Raw genomic sequence first — 25,922 nt, 5'->3', positions numbered from 1 at the left:
TTGGGAGCGAGGTCAGTGTCTTTCTGGGGTGATTCTAAAATTTGTTGATTACATTATACGTGGTTAATTTTAATAGAAGCCGTTTGTATTCAATTTGTTAGGATGAATCGAAAGTTTTAGAATTTTTGAATACTGGATATTTGATGAAGTAAATTACGCATTGTCGAAGGTTTTAAAATGTTTTAGATTCTGGATGTTTGACGAAGTAGGTTATGCATAATATGAAATTCAAGCTGACGAACGTATTACGATGAAAGTATCCTAAATTCATTAATTATAAATTGCACATCTATGAGATTAGAAAACATAATGAGACCATAAATAATGAGAATATAATGCGTAACCATTGTACAATAGAAGCTGTGAATCTTTGAAATCTAGTATATTAAAGCAACTCGTATGCTTTCGTTAGAGTCTGATAAAATAGAAATTGTTATTAGCTGATCCTGACTTTTAAATGGAGGGTTAAAAAATCTCGATGATCTATGATGGAGAAAATATCAAGAGAAATATTCTTACGTGGAGTAGGGAAGCATTTCGTAAACGGATCACCAGTATATCCAATATTACAGATGCATATGGGGCTGTGGTTGATCACCTTACACTGCGTATTGATACCACACGAGTTCATGCACGGGGACGCGCATTTTTGATTAATGCACGCAAGTTCCCTCGAACATTCACTGTTTACCACGCATTCGGGTCGACAAGTTGGTGGGCTTCCAATGAAATTTGCCAGGCAGGTACACACAGCATGGTCGTTGACGTTTCGACATTGACTATTCGGTCCGCATGGAGACGGACTACAGGGGTCTGACTCTATGGGGTTTGCTGTGTAAGGGAAAATTGCATTAAACAGCCTACATATGCCACAGTTGCAAATATATCAAGCTTTGTGCTCGTTAAACTACTTGTGCGACGAATCTAATGAAACGTAACGATGATCTTCTATTCGAAGTCGAGATAAAATGAGGAGGTCTCACGGAAATTAAATTGACTATCTGATTGGAAAGTTAGTTTTCTGTGTCCTCTGTGTCTGTCCTTTTCCGTGTCTGTGTATGTCCTCTGCCATGGTATCCTCTTAAGTATGATTTAGGTTAATTAAGGTACTTCAGTTCGAGTAATTTGAAACAATATATGATCGGTCTGAGTGATTTATTTACTTAACTTGGAATATTCTTTCAGGTGTGACTAATTAGAACTTCGCTTAAAACACGAAATACGTGCACGTACTTCAAGGCTATACATTAAGATAATATATTCCAAGTTAAGTAAATCGCTTTTTCACTCTCGTAAAATTGTTTCAAGTTACTTGAACGAACTAACAGCTTGATTAATCTAAACAACACTTTGATTCCTCGTTACTATTCTACTCGCAGCTATATGAATATGAAGGCCTCGATTCTACGTTCTACGTCTCTATCTTTGTTTAGTGATCAAGCGTCTTTGGTTGCAAAACGTGACACAAAATGGAATCTTACGAGCAGCGGAGATGGGGGAACAATAGGTGAACGGATTGCCAGTGTATCCAGGGTTACATGAACACGCAGGTACGTGATTGATCGTTTCGCAACGGGCTTGCAATCCACAGGTTCCTGGACAGGGGTCTCGGCACTTGAGGCCCATGCAGGCCATCGTCTTGGAGCAATCAGGGTTTTGGGTACATTCAGGTCTGCATCCTTCGTAGGGGTCACCAATGTAGTCTGGCAGACAGGAACAGGAACCGACGCCATTGTTCTCGCGACAGATCGCGTTGGTACCACAGGGGGAAGGCTCGCATGGTTTCCTAATATCTAAGGGTGTATCTGATCGAAAAGAGAAACACTTTCACTTATGTTTAAATTCATCATGCGGTGTTTGGTGGAAGCTCGTGCAGTGGTATGAATATTCGTTGAATTTCCATTAGGTTTTAATAAATTTGCGAATGAATGATCGGGGATAAGCAGAAGCTTTCTTAAATAACAAGCATTCAAATGCTTGCGTTTGTCTGATCCTTCAAGGGTAGGATTCAATCTCCTATTACTGGCTCTCGCTCTAGCATCGAGTGTTAGGGTGATTTGGGGTCATGAGGCGTGTCTTCAAACGTCTACTATCTTCTAAACGCTTCTAAGCATTCGGGATTTATTAGGGTTTTTAATCTTCTTAATAATCTAGGGTTAGGGAATTAATTCTTATAAGTACTTTTTAATAAGCGTGTTTTCGAGGTCGGTTTCAATCTTTAATCGGGAAGGGTAAGCTCGTATCACTTTTTAAGGGTTAATGCCTTTGTATCCAGAGCAACGAGGGTAGTTCGTACGGAGTAGTACATAGGGGACCAAACGTTCCAAGACTTTTCCAACTCAGGACGTTTCAACCTTAGGGCTGTTTCAAAGCATTATGCTTGGATTGGGAATGGTCAGTACGTGCAATATCCTACATATTCGAGGGGATGAATTGGTTATCGGGTATCATTCAGGGGACAGTATAATTAGAGCCTATGTTCCATAGGCCCCGCCACCATTCAATCTCTTAACATGGTTATAGATTTCATTTATGATTATTTTCTCAATTATATGTACGTGTGGGGGTTTTCGAAGCCGTGCTCAACTTCGTTGGGTACGTTAATCGCAGGTGTGATTATGCAATTGGCGATTATTCTCACTCTAAGTGCATGTTGATGATAATTCATGGCCCCGCCACCATAGTGACGTTTTGTCACCGAGTTTGTTAGGGCCTGTTCTTTCTCAACGACGAAAATATGATTATTTGTTAGCAAACGAAATGGTCGTTATTATTAGGCTGCGGATATTTACGCAAATTCATATCTTTACGAATTTAATTAATAATGGTAGATAGACAATTATTTTACCTACTAAACGTTATGACGAGATATTACATTATATTTTTTATATTATTTTTATATTATATTATACTTCGCATATTGTACGTTTTTTTATATATTACATTCCACAAATATTTTTGTATATTACACGCACTGTTGCACCTTCAAATTTTTCATAAATTTGCAGAAATCCGCAGTCTAACTCTAGAAGATGTAAATCAGCACTTACCTGCACTTCGTCCGCATGCAAACGACGAAATTTGCAAATAGGAGAGAAAGAAGGAAAGAAATATGAAAAATTGTTCTTTGATAGACTCACCCTTCGGGATCGCCTCGCAAACGCTGAACGGATTTCCGCTGTAACCATCGACACAAGCACACACCGCGTGATGATTCACCACCGTACACTGAGCGTTCAAACCGCACAGACCGACGCACGGATCGCGACACTTTTGTTGCATACACGCTAAATGCGGCGGACACTCGGGATTAATCGTACACTGAGGTCTACAATTTGGTGGAACACCGATGTAATTTTCGATACACGAACACGCTGAACTATCACCTCGCACTTGACACTCCGCGTTCGGACCACACGGAGATGGTTGACACGGGTTCGTTGGTACTGGTGGTTGTCCTGAAATTCGAAGAAATAATATTTGAAGATTACGGAAGAAATAGATGCAAATATAATTCTGTCGATTATCTGATTTCGATGTTACTTAGCGATTAAAAGGCTGTATTCGATATAACAGACGTAAAAAGAGAGACAATGTATTCGATGCAAATATATAAGTTTAGTATCTAAAATACGACAATTAATATTTTAGAAATCAATATTTTTCGAGAGATTTGAAGTCAATATCTTTGACATAATGCAATTGTGTCTCGAAAAATCTATTTACTAACTGATTTATCATTTTTTTCTTTATATCGAAGGAACATACATTCGATAAAATGAACGATTTTTAGAAGAAAAATCGGTGTATGATTCAATACATCAGCAATTCCATTGCTTTTCAAACCAGACTATGTGGATGGATAAATATCTAAATATAGAAACAAGAAAGCTTACTGGGCATGATGTAACATCTAGTGAAAGGATCGCCAGTGTGTCCCTCGGAGCAGCTGCATATTGGATTGTGATTGACTACTTGACACTTGGTATTCTGTCCGCAAGTTCCTGGACAGGGATCTTGACATTTGTTAGCGAGACACGCCTGAGTTAACGGACACTCGGCACTCACTACACACTCTGGTCTGCACGCAGGAGGACTACCGATAAAGTCAGTCTGACAAGAGCAGACTGCATGATCGTTCACCACCTTGCAAATGCTGTTCGGCCCACAGGGAGACGGTGTGCATGGTTGTTTTCTTGGTTCTGAGAAATCGATCAAAATTTCTTTAATATAGTCCTCGTGTACTTCTGCGGATTGCTTATACAAATTCGTATGTATACTAAAACTAAAACTCATATGTATATTATACACACCTTCAGATATCTGTGGTCGACACAGTGTGAACGGATCTCCAGTGGTACCAGGGAAACAGCTGCACATAGGAATGTGATTGACCACGTCGCATTTCGCATTGGTTCCACACGTGCCAATACAAGGATCCACGCAAAATTGATTGACACACGCCTTTACTCGAGAGCAGTCCGAATTCATAGTGCATTCTGGACGACAGTACGAGTATGGATCACCGAAATAGTTTGGAAGGCACGTGCAGATTCCCTCTCTGCAATCTGCGTTTGGTCCACAGGGGGATGGATTGCACAGATCTTCTGGCTTCGGTTGTTCTATAAAATAAATAATAATACAAACGTGAATTCAACTGTCTAATGAATAGATAAAGACAAAACATGGGCAATAAAGATCACAGACGAAAATCATAATAAGCAATTTTAAAATTCAATAATCGATTCAGTATCATAAAATTACTGCCCGTTTAATTTGTCGGATCACGCATGTACGATTGTTACAAAGTTTTATAAACGTACGATCTATTTTTAGAAAATTCACATTCGTCGATCTAACGAGCTGTTTGAAATAAAAGAATAAGCAAAAATAGACTTGTGTTTTCCCTTCGAATTTAATAAATACCTATTATCTGCGAGCATAGCGTGAAAGGATCGCCGGTATATCCTGGTTGGCACAAGCAGACAGGAATGTGATTCTGCACCCTACAATCTGCATTTTGTCCACACGATCCAATGCAAGGATCTCTGCATTTTTCCGAGATGCAGGCTTGATTAGAAGGACAATCTGTGTTAACGACGCACTCTGGTCGACAATTTGGTGGCAGTCCTATGTAGTTCTTGAGACATGAACAAGCAGCTTGATCGCCAATTGCTCTACATTCTGCGTAGAGGCCGCACGGACTTGGGCTGCAAGGATCACCCACTGGTGGCGTTGGTGTGACTGGAAAAAATATAATTTTAAAATAATGTCAATTTATTAATTTAATTCAAACAAGGTTTTTAAAAATCGGTCATATAATTATTATTTTAAATACTCACTCGTCTGAGGATAGCATCTAGAGAAAGGATCTCCCGTAGTACCCTGAGGGCAGCTGCACAGCGGATTATGATTAATTACACGACAATTAGCTCCCACTCCACACGTTCCAGGACAAGGATCATTACACTTGTATTTGTAACAAGCCCTATTTTGAGGACATTCAGAATTTACGACACACTCGGGCTTGCAGTTAGGCGGAGAACCAACGAATGATTCCTGGCAAGTACACACAGCTTGATATTTCACGGCTCTGCACAAGCTATTGGGTCCACAAGGCGTAGGACTACATGGATCAATGACAGTAGGCTCAGTGTCTGCATTGATTGGTAAATTACAGATGCTGAAGGGATCTCCTACGTAGCCAGGCTGACATGTGCAAGTAGGGATGTGGTTGATGACGGAGCATTGAGCCTGGATGCCGCATATTCCTGGACACGGATCTTCACATTTGTTGCGAACGCAGGCTTTGTTCGTTGGACAGTCTGAACTGAGGATGCATTCTGGCTGACAGCCTTCATAGGGATTTCCGTGGTAATCGTCGATGCAAATACAAGCACCGACGTTGTCACGCTGTTGGCAGATCGCGTTTGGACCACAAGGCGAAGGCTCGCATGGATTGATTGGTTCTTCTGCAATTTGAGATACGAAATATACCGATTAAGAGTATTCGTATGAAAATGATTAAATGGAAGAAATTTAAAATACCCAATAAAATAACGAATTAACGATTGCGATGGACGTGAGAAATACAAGGGGTTTGCGAAATCGTGGTACAACCGGAAAGGAGATAATTCCTCGTATAAAACTAACGATAAGTTAGAGACGTAGAGAACAATTTGTTTGCTTGGGAAGAGATTAGATTATTTAAGAAAATGATGAACTTTCCGAACGATGTAATAAGCAAATTAAATGAACTTACGATCCAGTTCGACACATTGGACGAAAGGATTTCCTGTGTAGTCGGCTGGACATGAGCAGGTAACAGCATGATTGACTACCAAACACCTGGCATTTTCGGCACAGGACCCTGCACAAGGATCCGTGCATTTGGAATTTACGCAAGCTTTGTCCGATGGGCAGTCGGGATTTATGAGACATTCCGGACGACAAGACGGCGGGGTTCCGATATAGGTTGGAAGACAAGAACAGGATGGATAGCCATTCACGTTGTGGCATTGAGCATTTGGACCGCATGGCGATGGATTGCACGGATCTCCCGTGTCTTTGACATCTGGTAAGACTGCAAAGATAAATTATATGAACGTAATTAATGTAGAATTTGGGACTGTGACTTCGACATTGCGAGAGGCGAACGAATTTATTATGCAACCTAATAGTTGACTGAAAATGCCTTACTCGGAGTATCGTAGCAGCTCTTGAAAGGATCTCCAGTCTGTCCAGAAAGACAACTGCAGATCGGCGAATGATTGATCACTTCGCATCTGGCGTTCAAGCCGCAAGAACCCAAACAGGGATCCGTGCATTTTTTGTTCACGCAAGCACGAGTCGGAGGACATTCCGTACTGACCACGCATTCTGGTCTGCACGAAGGTGGTGATCCAAGATATCCCTGAAGACAAGAACACACTGCGTGGTCCTCGATGTTACGACATTGGCTGTTTGGTCCACATGGTGAGGGCGAGCATGGATCTCTCATTGCTTCTGGAACTAAAAATGCATTTTATGATTTACTGGATATCGTTACATATCATATCTTGGTTAAGTTCCGAAAAATTTATCAGAGATTAGAAATTTGAAAAATTTGAAAATCGAAATATCTAGTAATTTGAAAATTACAAAATTCGTAAGTCCGGGAGGTCAGATTTAAAAATTTGATTCGAGTTTTGTCGTTTCAAGCGATTGAGAAGTCACAGAGAGTTAAAAATATCAAATAACTACTGATGTACGAACTGTTTGTCTCTCGATAAATCGAAATAAATAGTTTTTATTCTACTCACCTTGTGGTTGGACACGACAGCTGACGAACGGATCTCCAATGTATCCAGGTATACAGGAACACACAGGAATATGATTCACAACATCACACACCGCATTCTGTCCGCATGTACCAGGGCAAGGATCTCTGCACTTATTCTTCAGACAAGTCTTATCGCGTGCACATTCCGAATTGAGAATACATTCTGGTCGACAAGCTTCGTACGGATTGCCGATATATTCAGGTAAACACTCGCAATCTCCATTTTTGCATAGCGCGTTAGGTCCACAAGGCGATGGGCTGCATGGATCGCTCACAGATGGTACAGTTGCTAAGGATAAAATGCGTTTTTGCATCTCGTAAGAAACTGAACAACCATTTAATTAGTATAAAAATGAAATATATCTTCTTACTTGGTGGAATCACTGTGCACTGTGTAAACGGATCACCGGTGAAACCATTCATACAGGTGCAAACAGGAATGTGATTCAGTACGTGACACTGAGCATTAACGCCACAAGATCCTGGACAAGGATCCTGACATTTCTGGTTCACACAAGCAAGGTGACTCTTGCATTCGGAGCTTAGAATGCACTCTGGTCTGCACTCTGGAGGAACACCGATGTAATTTGGCAAACAGGAGCAGGCTGGGTTTCCGGATATGATCTGGCACAGGGAATTTGGACCGCAGGGTGATGGAGTGCAGGACGGCGGTCGTTCCGTGGACGGTTGAACTTCTTGCGCTAATAGATAAATAAGATAAAAAATTTGAAGACTTAGAAGTTCGAAAATTTAAGTATAATTAGTATAATTTAATGAATTCTATCTTCATAAAGTATCGGTATTAAAATTGTATCCATATAAAAATTGATGAAATTCTTACCAGGCGAGCATAGTGAGAAAGGATCTCCTGTAAATCCAACAGGACAAGTACAAATAGGATTATGATTCTTAGTAGTACACAATGCTCTTAATCCACAGGTGTTTGGACATGGATCCGTGCATTTCTTATTCAAACAAGCTAAATGAGCTGGACATTCGGCATTGACCACGCAGTGAGGTCTACAGTTCGGTGGGATTCCTCTGTATTCCGGAAGACACGTGCAGACTGCTTGACCATTCACTTCGCGACACTTACTATTGGGCCCACACGGTGATGGTGAACATGGATCCAATGGTTCTCCTGAAAAATGAATTCACAATAATAAAATATTTATCCGATACTTTATACATGTAGTAACAATTAATCAATAAAAATCATTATTCGATCTAATTATAACGAAGTGCAATAGAAATCAGACATAAATGTGAAATGAATATGAAATGTATGAAATTTAATAGATGACAGACTCACTCGATATTTCCTTAACTTCGCAAGCGAAGTACGGGTCTCCCGTGTATTCTGGAGGGCAAGTACACACCGGAACATGTTCCTGAACATTACAGATGGATAATGTACCGCAAGTGCTTGGGCACGGATCAGAACACTTGAAACCAACGCAGGTTAATTGTGGAGCACAATCGTTGTTCGATTCACACTCTCTGTGACATCCTTTCGCGTTATCGTACGGATCTCCGATAAGATCTGGTGGACATGCACAGGCTCCTGCACCGTTTCTTTCGCGACATTGAGCGTTTGGACCGCATGGGTTCGGAGAACATGGGTTTGTTACGCTTATGTCCGTTGCTAAATAAAATAAAGTTTAGTTATAATGGAATAAAGATTTGAAAATTGAACAGTTTGAGAATTTGGAAGCTTGAAAATTTGAAGCATAATCGAAGTATTAGAAATAGGAGGTCATACCTGGAGGAGGTGCCAAAGTACACCGAACAGTGGCATCGCCCTCATAACCCTCGGGACACGTACAAATCGGAACGTGATTCTGAACGGAGCACCTAGCCAGCTCTCCACAGGCTCCGGGACAAGGACTCTTGCATCTCTGGTTAATACACGCGGCCGAATGGAAGCAATCCGAGTTATCAGTGCACTCCGGTCTACAATTCGGTGGACGACCGATGAAGTTCGACAAACAAGAACAAGCTGGTTGAGAGCCAATAACTCTGCATTGAGAATTAGGTCCGCAAGGATTAGGAGTGCACGGACTTCCAAGATCCTTAAACGGTGGTTGTGATACGTTAAATTTGGTACACTGAACCAGTGGATTGCCAGTGTATCCATTAGTGCAAGTACAAATCGGATTGTGATTCACTGTCAGACATTTAGTGTTCAACCCACAGGAACCTGGACAAGGATCTGCGCATTTGTTATCGATGCACGCTTTGTTTTGAGAACATTCCGAGCTCACTGTGCATTCTGGACGACAGGTTGGAGGAACACCGACGAATCCTAGTTGACAAAGACACACAGCGTGTCCATTGTGAACACGACAGTTGCTGTTGGGTCCACATGGCGATGGTTCGCAGGGATTTAGTGGCGGTGAAGTTGGCGTCACTTCGAGCACTACGCAGGCGCTGAAAGGATCCCCGGTGAAACCAGGAAGACAGGAACACGATGGAGCGTGATTGATCACGCGACAAGTTGCTCCCTGGCCGCATGTGCCAGGGCATGGATTCACGCATTTATTGTTCAGGCAAGCCTTGCTACGATCGCAATCGGTGTTTGTCACACATTCTGGTCGACATCCTGTATAGGGATCGCCGATGTATTCTGGACGACAAGTGCAAGATCCTACGCCGTTACGTTCATTGCAGATCGCGTTCGCTCCGCACGGAGATGGATTGCATGGCGTGCGCGGTTGTTCCGTGGTTGTGGGTACTGAGAATTTGAAAGGTTTTAAGATGAAAATTTGGAAATTTAGAAACTGATGAACCGAGGAATGTAAATATTTCATAGTTTGAAAATTCGGAAATTTGTAAAGTTTGAAATTTGAGAATCGAAGGTTTACAAATTTAAATATCTGAAAATTCGAAGATTAAAATCGTTCAGCAAAACAATTCTTAAACTATCGGTACTTTACCTTTCATGATAGGTACGCATTCGGTGAATGGATTTCCAGTGTACCCGGTATTGCAAATACAAACTGGATTGTGTTTCACGACATTGCAGTAAGTATTCACGCCACAGGATCCCGGGCAAGGATCTACACACTGTTCGTTCTGACATGCAAGATTTCCAGGACATCCTTCGTTAATAACACACTCCGGTCGACAATTCGGTGCTCTGCCTACGTAATTCGGTAGACAGGAACATGCTGGGAATCCATCAATCACGCGACACTGAGAATTCGGACCGCAAGGCGATGGAATGCATGGATTTCCACTTGGTTTTGGTCCGGGTTGTTTCGGTTCCACTTTAAAAAGTATTTAAAAATAACTTTGCAAAATCACAATTACTGAGAATACGATCGTAGAAAAATATATGTGTAACATAAAACGAATAATTGAAGCGTTTCAATAAAAATACAACTCTGACGTAAAATGAACGATTAAAATTGTTCAATTGTTCGCGAAGAGACGCGGTCGCGATAGAGGCGCCAACAAGAATCGTAAATTCTCGTTACGATACGATAATCGACAGTATGGACAATAAATCTAAGGAATACTTCAACTTAAAAGATACTTGTCTGGTCTTAAGGGCCATAACTATAAAAAATGCTAAAATTTATGATGGATTCTTAAGATTATTGAGGGCCCAAAATAAAGGTATTTAGGACATTTCGTAGCCATCCTGCCCGAAGGATAAAGTCTGGCTTATGTAGAGAGTCACGGGACGTAAGCAAATAAAGATCTTACCTTCTTTGACACAACCAAAGAACGGATCTCCGGTGTATCCAGACGTGCAACTGCATACGGGATTATGGTTGATAACTTGACAATCAGCATTCTGACCACAAGTGCCTGGACAAGGATCTCTGCACTTCTGATCGATACAAGCCATGTTCTGAGCGCAATCTGTGCTAACCACACACTCTGGTCTACATTGTGGAGGACTACCGACATAATTTGGTTGGCAGGAACAAACCGCATGATTGTCGATCACGCGACAATTACTATATGATCCACACGGTGATGGTTGGCATGGATCACGTGGCAGTGGTGTTACTAGAAAAAGATAAAATGACGTTTTATAATGAAATGGCAAGAATTATGATTTGATCTTTTAATCCTTTGACAGTGTAATAAGATGTCGTAAATAACGATTATTTCTTTATCAGCATATTCAAATCTTGAAACTTCGTGCATTTCTAGATTTCTCAAAATCTTTGAATTTTCAAATATTCGTCCATTATTTGCCTGAAATTTTTTCGTACGACATTGTCAAAGTATTAATTCGTGTTATTTCGTAAATTTACCAGGCGATATATGGCAGGATTTTAATGGATCTCCCGTGTAGCCAGAGAGACAGCTGCACGAGGGTTGATGATTGATCACTTGACATTGAGCATTTATACCACACGCACCCACGCATGGATCCTTGCATTTATTGTTTATACAAGCCTTCGTATGAACACAGTCTGAATTTTGAACACATTCTGGTCTACATCCTTGATATGGGTCTCCGGTGTAGTCGGGTAAACAGCTACAGGAACCAGCTCCGTTTCGTTCTTTGCAAATTGCATTCGCGCCACACGGCGATGGGTCGCATGGCAGTGGCACTGGGAAAGTAACTGTAGAAAAAACAAATAATCGTTTACTTCATAATATGTGTCTTCATCAACTTCAATTTGATCGAATAAAAAATGGGGAAGTATTGCTACTACGTGTCCAATCCAAAGTCAAGTTATATCGTTGAAATGAAACATTGCGATATTCTTTATAGAATTCAAGAATTTCTACCTTTGCTACATCCAGAGAATGGATCCCCTTCGTAACCCTCGTTACATTGACACATCGGCCGATGGTTCTGCACGGTGCAGTTGGTATTAAATCCGCAAGAACCAGCACAAGGATCCACGCATTTCTTTTGAACACAGGCTAGATAATGTGGACAGTCTTGATGAATCGAACATTCTGGTCTGCAAAGTGGCGGTGCTCCGAACATTCCACTGATACACGTGCAAACTGGATGATCCTCTTGCACACGACACTCGGCGTTCGGGCCACAGGGCGATGGTAAACAAGGATTCTTTGGTCTTGGCAGTGGTATATCTGACAAAGAAAAGGTAAATAGTTTTATTGAAATCGTTATTGTCTGTTAATTATTTGTAATGCCCTCTAACACATTACGCCAGTTCATATTTTTATGAACACAACTAAAGAAGTAGAACCTAGAGACAGAGACTTAAATATTTCATTCGGTAGATATTTCATAAACTTCCTTGTGTTTGAATCGTTTATAAATATCTTTAAGGAATTGAAAAATTCGATTAAATTACCTTCTTTGACGCATTGAGTGAAAGGATCACCGAGATAATCCGAAGGACAACTGCAAATGGGGTTGTGATTGACGACCTGGCATAAAGCATTCTGTCCACAGAGACCAGGGCAAGGATCACCACATTTTTGACCGATGCAAGCCAAGTGTGCAGGACACTCTGAGCTAACTAGACATTCTGGACGACAATTAGGCGACGTTCCATGATATCCTGGACTGCACGAACAAACGGCACGATCGTTCATCACGCGACAGATACTGTGCGGTCCGCAAGGTGATGGCATGCAAGGATTCTGAGATGGAAGAGCTGGAAGAACCGATTGAAATTCAATTTTACTCTCTAAATAGATTCTGCAATGACAACTAAACAAGTAGGGAATGCCTTTTCAAACTGTTTTGTATTTATAGTACCTCAAAGTACTAATACAAGAAATGCATTTTGGAATCCTACATTGCAGATAAAACGTTTCATAATACAATTACAATGGTCCGGACCCAATAATTATAAAGACTTACGAGACGTCTCGAGTTTGCAAGAGCCAAACGGATCGCCGGTGTAGCCAGGTAAGCAAGAACAAACTGGAACATGATCAACCACTTCGCATTTTGCATTGGAACCGCAAACACCTGGACAAGGATCTCTACAATGCTGATTGAAACACGCAAGATGATTGTCGCAGTCTTGGTTCACGATACATTCCGCTTCGCAACCGTCCATGTATGGGTTCCCAATAAATGGTGGAATACACTTGCATTTTCCAATGCCGTCCTCCTCGACACAGACCGCGTTCTTTCCGCAAGGAACTAGCAGGCAAGGTGAGTATGTATCTGATGGAGTTACTGAAAACAAAAAACAAAAGCCACGTTTGAGTTAATTTTTTATCTTTTACGTGTACATAACGCGCTCTGTTAAAAATTTTACGAACTGTACAGATTGTTAAAAATTTGACAAACACTTACCTGCGCAACTCTGATAAGGATTTCCAACGGTATGCTCCGGACAATAACAAGGAGGTACTCTATCCGAGTCACATTTAGCGCCAAGTCCACAGGGATTAGGACTACACTGATCAGACTTAGGCACGCATCCCCTGATCGTATTTGGACTTTCGATGTATCCTGGTAGGCAAGTACATTTCGAAAGGCCGTTGTTCAATACGGTACACTGAGTGTTAGGTCCACAAGGAGATGGTTCGCAAGGGTTGCTAGGAAGCGTGCAAGGAGAAGCAGGTGGTTTCCCCTCGTATCCTGGCAAACAGAAGCATCTCACTTGTCCTGACACCACGCGACACCCAGAATTAACGCCACATGGATTTTCTTGGCACTGGTCACCTTCTGGTACTGAGAAGAAATATTTTTAGGCTCGTTAGAAAATCGAATTTCCGTTAAATATTCTTTATCTTCATATACGCTCTAATTTTGAAATTCTTGGAATTTCATCAGAAATTTTAATTTACAATAATTTAGGTATAAAGATGGTTGAGCACAAAAGATTTAATTAATTTCCATTACATATTTTTTTACTAACTTTCTTCATAATTGAAGTTTCATGAAAAATTTCAATCGGTGCATGAACTATTCTATACTTCAAACTTACTAAAGAAAATATATTTGAGAAACTTACTACACTGTTCAAACGGATTTCCAGTCAATCCTTTCGGACAGAAACATATAGGATTGCCATTATCGTTCTCGCACATGGCGTCTAAACCACAAGGGTTTGGAACACACGGATTGGTGGTCGTTAGTGTGCATCCAATTTCAGGATTTCCTTGGAATCCAGGCAAACACTTGCATTGAGCTTGATGATTCTCTGGATAACAATTCGCGTTCACACCACAATCGTTCTCCAAGCATGGGTCGATGCACTTCCGGTTAAGGCGATCACAATATTTGCTCGATGGACAATCTTCGTTGTATTGGCATACGTTTCTGCTTTCTTCTTCTGAAACGTTGTGAATTCACAAATATTTATAACATTTATATCATATAATATCTGTTTTATGCTTATATCTAGGTATATCTAGATCTTATATTTATGAAGCAAAGTATATATATGTAGAATGCTACATGCATCAGTCTTTCGCAAACAACGTATTTTAACGTAAAATAAATTGTAATAGAAATAAAAATATGAAGATTACATTAATCTTTTTAAAATTTGATAATTGTATTTAAATATTGAAAAAATTTGTTATATTTAAATAACGAAGAAATTACCTGGTTCACAGTAGGAGAATCCATTTCCATGATAACCGTCCTCGCAGCTGCAATCCGCTTGGTGATTGGTGTTAACGCAGATCGCGTTTTTGGTGCAAGGATTCCAAACGAGGCAAGGTTCCTGACAAGTGCCCTCAATGCACGCCTCTGTCAGCGGGCAATCTTTGTTGCTAGTGCAACCCGCTAAGGAAAGATTGAGAAAAAAGCCCGTATAGCCCAGAGAAAGAGTGCACGAGTATAAAAATAAGGGTGGTAGGCTCGTATTGAGTAAATCAGCTTGTATAAAATACAGTATACTCTGTGTGTATATGTGAATGCACGAAGATCGTGATTGATATAAAACAATCGTATCGTTTTCAAGATTTGAAAGTTAAAGGATGAGTATCGAAGGGAAAATGCTAACAGATCTAATTTAAGACTTGTGAATGACTTGAGAGTCGTGGAAATATAGTGTGAAAATCGAATGTTGAATAATTAAAATTGCACGTGATACGTACAAAATATACATGTACAATACATATGTACATATTTACAGAACAAGTTGAATGAGCGCTGTAAAAAGAAACGAAATGATGGATCATGATGTTCTTGTACAAACCTTTCACGCAAGTATACGTCGCTGGATCGCACTCCATACCCGCTGGACAGTAGGGACAGTCTGTCTTATCGTTTATTACATCTGAGGAAATTGGAAAAAAAGATCAATTTCGTGGAATCAATTTCTGTTTCTTCTGGTAAAAATGGGATGCAAATGGCGGACCATAACATTTTGTAACTAGTAGAGATTTTTGAACGTCAAATGATACAAATTCAGTTATTATTCGGTTACCGATTTTCAAATTCTTTGAAATTAAGCTTCAAAATCTCTTAGACAATTAATTTGTAAACTTTGAGAATAAATATTAAGTATCAAATGTCCTGGTTGTAAGTTTCGAAGTTGTATCAATTGATCTTTATCTTCTTCCAACCAAATTTTGCATCCAATTTTATCTCAAATTAATTTTTCTTTCTAATATTCTACCTTTCACGCAAACGGGTCTGTGGTCTTGAACATGGCAGACTTCCACGAAGTCGCAAGGATTATGAAGAGTGCATGGGTTCAGACACTGATCGTTTATGCAGGCCAATTGAGAGAGACAGTCGTCGTGCGTTTTGCATTTGGTATCTAACAAAATGAACGTACATTAGAAGCTCAAAATAACTCGACCACGATAGTTCATACTATTTCAAACTAAACTTTCCATATAAAAGAATTATCAGAATCTATTTGTTCTTCATAACTTATTCAATGACTTCTCTAAATAAAAATTTCTCAAAATATATATGTAAAAAAAATATACACGTATATCTAAACAAAAAACTAATAAAACAATAAACACAGAAAATAGTATACACAATCCCCTAATTTCTAAAACATATAGTGGTTTTCGTGTTATATGTGTAAAGCCCAGAAACAATCGTTAGTTTTGCTACATTTAAAGGAAACATTCCATTTCACATTTCCACATCACATAAAGGGAATTATCTAAAAACTATTTCGAATAGAAAACGTTTTTAAAAGTTTCCTTTAAACTTTCTTGCAACTTCACAAAAAAGTACAATTAATCACTACATATAGATAAGCAAGAAGAAAACGTGCACAGGCGCAAAAATAATATACAACATGCAAAAGAGCGCTAATGCAGCAGGTCCTTGTCTGCACTGAATTACAGAGGTAAACTGCAACTACGCTTATATTTATACATATAATATTTATCAAATATGCCATTTTTCCATTGTTCCCACGGACAATTGATCGATCAGGATGTATCACGATCGTCAATTCGTGCACGATCTGTCGATCAAGAAAATTAAAAAAAGAAATAAAACTCTCCAGAATTGGTTGCCTCCAATTTTTATCTGGATACCGGATGATGTCACACTGGAGAATAGTTTGACATATATTGGTGAACACGAGAACAGCACATTTATAATAACTCCCGACGAGAAAGATCTTTTACCTGGGAGTATGCTACAATTAGGTGTACTCTGGTTCACTGTTAGGTTGAAGCACACGGGCCGACACGTATCGTTCAAACAGATATTACATTCGGAATCATTGATGGTGGTTTGGTCACAAGGTATCTGCCCTGGAGTATTTATAGGAGTTGTTAATGTGGGATATGACTCTGTGAAATATTGTTCTAGCTCTGTGGAGTATGGTACAGTTATTATAGGTTGTTCCGTGGAATATTGTATTGTTGTGTGTGTCTGTTCCGTGGAATACTGTTGGATTGTTGGACGTTGTTCCTCAGTAGTTGAGAGTTCTGTTGAATACCGTGTTGTTGCTGGTTGTTGTTCGGTGAAATATGGATTAGTTGTTGAAGGTTGTTCCGTTGAATATTGCGTTGTTGTTCGTAAGTATTCTGTGGAATATTGCATCGTTGTTTGTGGCTGCTCCGTGGAATATTGTTGAACTGTTGAAGGTTGTTCCGTGATATGTTCAGTGGTTGAAAGCTCTGTTGAATACTGTATAGTTGTTGGTTGTTGTTCGATGGAATATTCAATAGTTGTTGGGGGTTGTTCCGTTGAGTATTGTGTTGTTGTTCGTAAGTGTTCCGTGGAATATTGTATAGTTGTTTGTGGCTGTTCCGTAGAATATTGTTGAACTGTTGAAGGTTGTTCCGTGATATGTTCAGTGGTTGAAAGCTCTGTTGAATACTGTATAGTTGTTGGTTGTTGTTCGATGGAATATTCAATAGTTGTTGGGGGTTGTTCCGTTGAGTATTGTGTTGTTGTTCGTAAGTGTTCCGTGGAATATTGTATAGTTGTTTGTGGCTGTTCCGTAGAATATTGTTGAACTGTTGAAGGTTGTTCCGTGATATGTTCAGTGGTTGAAAGCTCTGTTGAATACTGTATAGTTGTTGGTTGTTGTTCGATGGAATATTCAATAGTTGTTGGGGGTTGTTCCGTTGAGTATTGTGTTGTTGTTCGTAAGTGTTCCGTGGAATATTGTATAGTTGTTTGTGGCTGTTCCGTAGAATATTGTTGAACTGTTGAAGGTTGTTCCGTGATATGTTCAGTAGTTGAGAGTTCTGTTGAATACCGTGTTGTTGCTGGTTGTTGTTCCGTGAAATATGGATTAGTTGTTGAAGGTTGTTCCGTAGAATATTGCGTTGTTGTTCGTAAGTGTTCCGTGGAATATTGCATAGTTGTTTGTGGCTGCTCCGTAGAATATTGTTGAACTGTTGAAGGTTGTTCCGTAATATGTTCAGTGGTTGAAAGCTCTGTTGAATACTGTATAGTTGTTGGTTGTTGTTCGATGGAATATTCAATAGTTGTTGGGGGTTGTTCCGTTGAGTATTGTGTTGTTGTTCGTAAGTGTTCCGTGGAATATTGTATAGTTGTTTGTGGCTGTTCCGTAGAATATTGTTGAACTGTTGAATGCTGTTCCGTGGTATGTTCAGTTGAGAGTTCTGTTGAATATTGTATTGTCGATGGTTGTTGTTCGATGATATATTCATTAGTTGTAGATTGTTCCGTGGTGTATTGTTCAGTCGTTGAAAGATGTTCTGTTGAATATTGTGAAGTTGTAGAAGATTTTTCAGGATATTGCGTTGTTGTTAATTCTTGTTTAATGGTATATTGATCAGTTGTCAATGGTGATTCTGTTGAATACTTTAGAGTTGTAAAAGATTGTTCTGTTGAATACTGTGTTGTCGTTGATTGTTGTTCGATAGAAAACTGACTAGTTGTAGAAGGTTGATCCGTAATATATTGCATTATTGTTCGTGGCTGTTCAATCGTTGAGGTTTCCAAAGATTCTTCCGTAGAATACATTGTTACTGAAGGTTCTTTCGTGAAAAAATCTGTTACAAAAGAACGTTCGGTTGATCTTTCAGTAGTTGTTTCCAATTTACTCGTAGGAGATTCTAAAGTTGTGTAATGGTAAAATGGCTCTGTCGAATATTCCCCTGTTATTTGCGACGTCTCTGTCGTTGACTCAATTGTTGTTTCATCTTTCAGAGGATATTCTGCTGTCACAGTTATCAATGTTACATTTTCTGTCGTTGCTATATTTAAATTCTCAGTAATCAATTCCATTGTACTGGAACTTTCACCCATTGTAACATTCTCAATAAAACTGCTAGACGTACTTGTCGATTCAGTAATCTCTGGCACTTCTGTAGTATACTCACCTACACATATCGGAGTAACAGTAACAACATGACCCAATGGCAACGTCTCATCTGGAGGATAAACATATGTAACAGGAGTGACTATCTGCACTTTTGTCGGTTCAGTTACTTCTGTACTTACATTCGTTTCTTTCATTAAATTCGTAGTAAACGTCATTTCAGTAACATAAGACATAGTAGTTGTCTCACTCTTAGAAAATTTCTCACTACTGAATTCAATATCTTTCACTGTTGGAATAATTTCGGTACTTTCTTCGGAAATATCTTTAACAGTAAACACTTCTGAGATGTCTGAAGCAGTAGTACTTTCTACACCTTCTACATCTGTTGTCAGCGTCGTGGAAGTTTTAAATACGTCATCCGCTACTGTTGTACTTAAAGTTGGTTTGCTTTCCATGGAGACGGATGTACTTTCTTGAATAATAGATGTCTCAGAAATTCCAGTGATTACTTCGCTCGAAGATTCTGTGCTTTCACTGAAATACGAGGTTGTTGTACTTTCCTCCATAACAGTAGAAAAAGTATATGCTGTGTTATTAAAATTAGATTGCGTAGTTGTTGAGGATGTAGTCATCCCGTAAGTTTCTGGTGTCGAATAGTTAAAAGTTTGTATAGTTGTCATAGAGGCCTCAGAAGCTTCAGTGGCTACTTCACTCGAAGATTCTGTACTTTCACTCGAATATGGAATCGTACTTTCCTCCGTAACGGTAGAAGTATATGCTGTGATATTAAAATTAGATTGCGTAGTTGTTGAAAGTGTAGTCATCTCGTAGATTTCTGGTGTCGAATAATCGAAAGCTTGCATAGTTGTCATAGAGGCCTCAGAAGTTTCAGTGGCTACTTCACTTGAAGATTCTGTACTTTCACTCGAATACGGAATCGTACTTTCCTCCGTAACGGTAGAAGTATATGCTGTGGTATTAAAATCAGATTGCGTAGTTGTTGAGGATGTAGTCATCCCGTAAGTTTCTGGTGTCGAATAGTTAAAAGTTTGTATAGTTGTCATAGAGGCCTCAGAAGCTTCAGTGGCTACTTCACTCGAAGATTCTGTACTTTCACTCGAATATGGAATCGTACTTTCCTCCGTAACGGTAGAAGTATATGCTGTGATATTAAAATTAGATTGCGTAGTTGTTGAAAGTGTAGTCATCTCGTAGATTTCTGGTGTCGAATAATCGAAAGTTTGCATAGTTGTGGTGGTGTTTGTACAAGTGTGATCGTATTGGTCGCAGCCACAAACAGGCCTGTGTGCTTTAACCCGACATCGAACTGTCGATCGACAGTGGCCGACGCAAGGATCAACGCAGGATCCATCGACACAGGCTTCTGTGTCGCTGCAGTCGTCATCGGACTCGCAGAAACGGTCGGGCGTGTGGTGAAGTACTGCTGCGGATACAATAGAATATAAACACGCTGAACGAGCCAAGATAGGTCGAAGTAGCTCAAAGAGGCAGCTGAAAATGTCTCAAGCGTCACTCTTTTCTCGATTAGACTAATCACTACGATCACGTCCGATTTACTGGCTTACTTCAAATAATATAAAAAAACACACTCTACGAATTAATAATATTAAATTATATAAGCATGCTCGCGTAATAAATAGACAAGCTATCGGTCAGAAGTATATAATCGATTAGGATCTTTACAGAGACAGATGTAACGGAGAAAATAATAATCGTTGAACAGTGAGGACGTCGGCAGAGTAGAGGAGAGTATAGGTATCGGGATGAATAGTTGTATATGTGGCATTGGAACCTGAAACATCTGATTTTTCCATTCAGACGCTGGAACACTCTCATTTTACAAAATATATAAATCGATCAAACCGTATTCTTTGAAACATTCGAATCAACCACGTTATCGAGTCATTCCACCGTTTGAACGGTAAGAAACCTGAAAAGTAGCAACTGGTATGTTCGGTGTGAGGCGTATAGTATAACAGTAGTATAGGCGAGTAAGAGTCAGACAGATATTCCAGATATATATATATCGTTGTGAATAATATTCGGTGAAAGAATATAGTAACTTGTGTCAGCTATTTATATATATATATATAATATATCCAAAAAAGTGGAACGAAGACAGAGCTCTATAGATATAGAATAAATATAGGAACAGAATACAGAATTGTAGAGCGTGAGAGCGAGAAAATAGAGTAGAGAGAGAGATAGGTGGTGAGAAATGGTGTTTACCTTTCATGCATCCGTATTTAGTGTCTGGCACAAAGCCGGGGGGACAGAACTTGCAGATAGGCTTGTGCTCCTCCACGTAACAGGGGGCATCAGCCGGACAGGTGGAGTTTCTGCATGGGTCCACGCAGCGATAGTTGCGGCACGCCAAGTCTGGAGAGCAGCCACTGTCTCGCAGGCAAATGGAGAGGGAGGGATTGCAGTTTTGTGTGCATATGCAGACGGGACGGTGGTCCAGGACATCGCAGGTTTTATCAGCCGGACACGGCTTTTTCTTTCTCACGTTACACGGATTCTGGCATTTTCCATTAACGCACGCGGCGTTCGACGGACAGTCGAAATCCCTCGTGCATGTCAACGTGTCGGGGGCGCAGGTCAGCTCCCCGACCTCGTTCACGACGAATCCGTATTTGCACACGCACATGGGCCTGTGGTTCCGCACCTGGCATCTCTTATTTACTTCGCAGGTGTATTGTGAACTTAGACACGGATCACGACACTCTCCGGTACGAGAATGACAGGATAGACTCTCTGGACAGTCGCGATCGGACGAGCAACCGATGTTCGGCGTAGGTCTGGGATTCAGCGTTTCGCATTTGGGGTCTGGATGACAGGCCGTGTGAGGCATACCGATATAACACTGAGGGCAGGAACATCGTGGCTTGTGCAGAACCACACGACACAGGGCGTTGATCCCACAGGCACCGCGGAGACCGCACGGGTCCACGCATTGCAGGTTTATGCAGGCTTTTTCATTGGGGCACTCTAGGTCGCTGGTGCATTCGCGCTCTAGATCACCGACAAACCCACGATTTTCACGATTGGTTCATTTTTTTATTGTTGTTCGATTTTTTTTTTTTTTTTTTTGGATTTTTTGGTTTTTTGAGAGAGTCGTAGTGTAGTAGTCGTGGTGTAGAGTCACACGGTGGAGAATCGGTAGGTGATGGTGATGGTGGTGGTGGTGGTGGGACAGGAAAAAAAAAGAAAAAAGCATTTATAAGAACTGTGAAAAGAAACTTTCTCACAAATAACATAAACCACATGCTTTGTATTCGTAATACGGAAATAAGTAGGGTAGCTTTTGTGAAGAAGTAAAATAGAGAACCGAACTTTTACACTGTTTTATCCGGGACGTAATACGAGACAGGATACCTCTCGTTGTCCAGAGAAACGAATCGATTATATGTATATATATACGTATAAATTGGCAAGCAGCGATATTTACAACACAAGCCCCCACAGAATTCAAAAGAAAATAAGAGGGAAAATAATGTAAAACAGTGGATAAATCCAGCAAAAAAATAACAAGCATGGGTATATGAGAATGTCCCTTTCGCAGTTCCCAATCTGTATCATTAGTCCTAGGTCTAAAAAAATTAATCGGATCATCTGGTGTTTCATTCTCTGTGAAATGTGTACCTTTTTTTTCTCTATGTCGGTTGCAATTTAGATATTTGCCGTCTCTCTCTGTCTCTACTTTTTTTTCATCCCGTTATCTTTTTTTTTTTTTGTTTCTTTTTTATATCATATTTTCGTTAAAGCATTTTTTTCCTGGATATAACACGGTTTCCACAAGACAGATTGGATACTGAAATAAACATTCTACATATGAATAGTTATGTGTGAGACATGTGTGAAACGTGTTCCTCCTTTCCTCGGCACATTATGTACAGTATTGCCTAACTGTATAGATATATATGTACAGGTATGTATGTTTCTCGCGCGACCATTTTGTGGGTAAAATCCAGTGTCGTACATCTTTGTATCGTATATTGTACAATATGTATAGTAATAAGTACGTTATAATAGAATCGTCTAAAAAACTGGTCCAATCACATCTGTCTCTCGATTGTTAAACGATTCACTGGATTAATACATTCTAATGGTATTACTTTAAGTCCTACTAAAGACGATAATACATGGTTATTCTACGGACCATGTTCCTCTGTTTCGTCAGTATTGCTCGCTAGTCACAAAATGCTGTACATGGAAAATTAATCGATCTGCCCGGTTAAACAGTTAGTAGGCCGTCTCTTACCTGTGGTGCACTCGATATCCGGCGATCCACTGGTACCCGGTGGACATCTGCATACGAATATCGCACCGTCTCGTATGCATTCAGCCCCTTTACCGCAACCGTTCGTGCGACAGTCCCCTAAACTCTTGTCTGCGCTACCTGTGCTCGTAATAAAAAATTAGGCACACGTGAAAGTTAAGAAAATAAAGAGAAAAGATCGGTCGATAATGAAATGTTCTTTTGTTTTTCATTGCAATAGATTGTGTTAGAAACCATTTTAATGAAAAGAAAAGAATTCTTTTAGAAGTTAAGCTTGACGACTAGTATAAGTGACATTCATAATCATTGCAAACGCTAACTTCTCTGAGTTGTAATAAGAAATCATAACTATCGAACAATGACAATTTATAACTAATAATGAAAAATCGTTACAATCGATCTATTATACAAATACTTACACGCCTGCGTCGGATCTCCGGAGGGATAATTCGATGGACAGTAGCACTGTGGTTGATTCTTATAAATCCTGCATGCAGCGTTCACTCCGCAACGCATATCCTTGCACAGCTCTCCTCCGTCACAGATGCAAGCTTGATGAGGATCTCCGTGGCATCCAGGATCGCAAGTACATTCAAATCCATTCAGTGTCTCTCTGCACTTCGCATTCACGCCGCACGGTCTCCTTAAGCACTCGTCTCCACCTAAAACGCATCGTACAAAATATTATATTTAGAAAAATCAATTCTACGAAAAAGGAAAAAGAAAAAAGTGGAAGAGTAATTTCCATTACCTTTCTTACAGTTGATCTTAGGATTTCCGTAGTGTCCGGGTGGACAAGAGCACTGAGCCTTCCTGTTAACTACTCTGCACTGTGCGTTGAAGCCGCAAACACCATGTTGCAAGCAAGGATTTGTGCAAACGCCATCCTCGCTGCATCGTTTGTTGGCCTCACAGTCGTCGTCATGATGACATTCCAATTGGTAACATTCTTGACTGGGTTCTCCCTGATATCCTTCTGGGCATAAGCACACTGCTCTGTGATTTGAAACACGACACAGTGCGTTGGTTCCACAGGGAGATCCATTAGCTGAACATGGATCCTCGCACTGACCACTGACGCAGGATAAGGAGGAAGGACAGTCGGAATAAGTGCGGCAACCAATGAGGCATAGTCCTTGGTCGCAAACGTATCCCTGTAAATCAAACAATATATTTATAGTTAATAAGAATTAATTCATTTTTCTGTGCACAATTTACTAAAATTGTGTTTAAGGTTTACGAAAGCTACATTGGTAACTTAATGATAGAATTTCCATTAAAGTAATACTTTTTTTTAGAATTCATTCGTTTCTGTGTTCAAGTTTTAGGTGAATCAATATTTACAGTCTAGATTGTGAAGAAAAAACGTCGACTTAATTGGTAATTGATTTAGTAATAGAATTTTAATGCCAATGATCTGTTTCTTTGGGATTCATTTATATTCGTGTTCAAGATTTTATGAAATTATGGGCAAAGAGCATCGAATTAATTCGTAAATGATTCAATAAGAGAATATTATAATTAAAAATAGAGGATCTGAAATTTTTTAAAGACGGTACCTTTGGACAATAATTGTTAACATCACACTTGATGCGACACTTTTCAGAATGACAAACTTCCCCACAAGAACATTGATCCTGACTATAGCAGCTCTTCGTGCAAAAACCAATTTCATCGCACTCACAAGTGCCATCGCAGGGAATCATAGATTTCGCGCAACTGATCAAAGCGTTTCCATAATAATTGGCTGGGCAACTGCATTGTGCCACGTGATTTACAACGCGACAACCGGCACATTCTCCGCAAGCCTTGCCACCCTCACAAGGATCTATACAAAAATAAAAGACATAACCAAGATTAATCAAACGTGTTACATGGGTATCTTTACGTTTTAATTGCATTCTACTTACTTTTACACTTATTGTTCACGCAGGACTCGTCGTTGGGACAAGTATTATCGCTGCGACATCCGATGTCACACAGCCTATTTTGACAGATCTGATTAGCCACGCAATGATCGTCACTGTTGCAAATGGCTTTGCAAATTCCTCCGTCGCAACGTTCGTCGCTTAGACAATTAGCGTCGCTGCAGGATAATTTCAAATAACATAGTAAATCAACTCGCAAAAAAAGACAAGAAACAATCACGTCGCTTAAATGCTTGATCGGCTTACCTTTTGCATGTGGCGTAACAAGATCTTCCGTAACAAGTCTGACCAGTAGCGCATTCCTCTTCGTTGCTACAAGGCAGGAACGCCTGTTTACAACCAATTAGAGGATCACCGACTAATGGTGCCGGACAGGAACAATGTTTCTGATGATTTACGACCGCACACTTGGCGTTCACTCCGCAAACATCAGGAAGAGAGCAAGGATCTATGAGATACAGATGAAACTACGTCTACAGTCTAATTCAATCGTGTTAACGACGTTTCTATGGTTTTAGTTAGTAGAATTTTTCTATATTTATTACATGTTAGAATAATTAATTATTATAGTAAGTTCTGTGGCTATGTTTGTAGGTTTATTATCTAATACAGATACTTCCTAAAGCTTCCTTTTTATAAATATCTTTATCTTTGCAAGTATTTTATATAATACTGTGAACTTCAAAACTCTTTCTTTTACGTACGACCTCAATATTTTAATATTTATATACATAGTA

General features: G+C 39.9%; 1 protein-coding gene across 1 annotated transcript in view; it reads right to left on the bottom strand.

Annotated features, from left to right (window-relative positions):
• dpy (fibrillin-like protein dumpy) overlaps window positions 1–25,922 on the bottom strand; it is a 114,845-nt gene that overhangs the window by 50,217 nt on the left and 38,706 nt on the right. The window contains exons 33-63 of the mRNA XM_076617060.1: window positions 25,432–25,633; window positions 25,168–25,343; window positions 24,817–25,085; window positions 24,009–24,411; window positions 23,677–23,919; window positions 23,240–23,377; window positions 21,205–21,990; window positions 16,835–20,398; window positions 15,856–15,999; window positions 15,433–15,513; window positions 14,835–15,017; window positions 14,239–14,559; window positions 13,575–13,955; window positions 13,131–13,454; window positions 12,616–12,921; window positions 12,077–12,388; window positions 11,593–11,907; window positions 11,033–11,341; window positions 10,258–10,590; window positions 9,084–10,055; window positions 8,634–8,966; window positions 8,163–8,462; window positions 7,693–8,022; window positions 7,302–7,610; window positions 6,700–7,011; window positions 6,263–6,583; window positions 5,343–5,972; window positions 4,927–5,244; window positions 4,314–4,622; window positions 3,897–4,202; window positions 3,141–3,458 (exon numbers count right to left, since the gene is read on the bottom strand). Of these exons, the coding sequence (XP_076473175.1) occupies window positions 3,141–3,458; window positions 3,897–4,202; window positions 4,314–4,622; window positions 4,927–5,244; window positions 5,343–5,972; window positions 6,263–6,583; window positions 6,700–7,011; window positions 7,302–7,610; window positions 7,693–8,022; window positions 8,163–8,462; window positions 8,634–8,966; window positions 9,084–10,055; window positions 10,258–10,590; window positions 11,033–11,341; window positions 11,593–11,907; window positions 12,077–12,388; window positions 12,616–12,921; window positions 13,131–13,454; window positions 13,575–13,955; window positions 14,239–14,559; window positions 14,835–15,017; window positions 15,433–15,513; window positions 15,856–15,999; window positions 16,835–20,398; window positions 21,205–21,990; window positions 23,240–23,377; window positions 23,677–23,919; window positions 24,009–24,411; window positions 24,817–25,085; window positions 25,168–25,343; window positions 25,432–25,633 (13,548 nt within the window). The remainder of the gene's footprint in view (window positions 1–3,140; window positions 3,459–3,896; window positions 4,203–4,313; window positions 4,623–4,926; window positions 5,245–5,342; window positions 5,973–6,262; window positions 6,584–6,699; window positions 7,012–7,301; window positions 7,611–7,692; window positions 8,023–8,162; window positions 8,463–8,633; window positions 8,967–9,083; window positions 10,056–10,257; window positions 10,591–11,032; window positions 11,342–11,592; window positions 11,908–12,076; window positions 12,389–12,615; window positions 12,922–13,130; window positions 13,455–13,574; window positions 13,956–14,238; window positions 14,560–14,834; window positions 15,018–15,432; window positions 15,514–15,855; window positions 16,000–16,834; window positions 20,399–21,204; window positions 21,991–23,239; window positions 23,378–23,676; window positions 23,920–24,008; window positions 24,412–24,816; window positions 25,086–25,167; window positions 25,344–25,431; window positions 25,634–25,922) is intronic.

Source organism: Bombus vancouverensis, chromosome 3, assembly GCF_051014615.1.
Source record: "Bombus vancouverensis nearcticus chromosome 3, iyBomVanc1_principal, whole genome shotgun sequence".
Taxonomy (NCBI): domain Eukaryota; kingdom Metazoa; phylum Arthropoda; class Insecta; order Hymenoptera; family Apidae; genus Bombus; species Bombus vancouverensis.
This window is presented reverse-complemented; position numbering and strand designations above follow the sequence as displayed.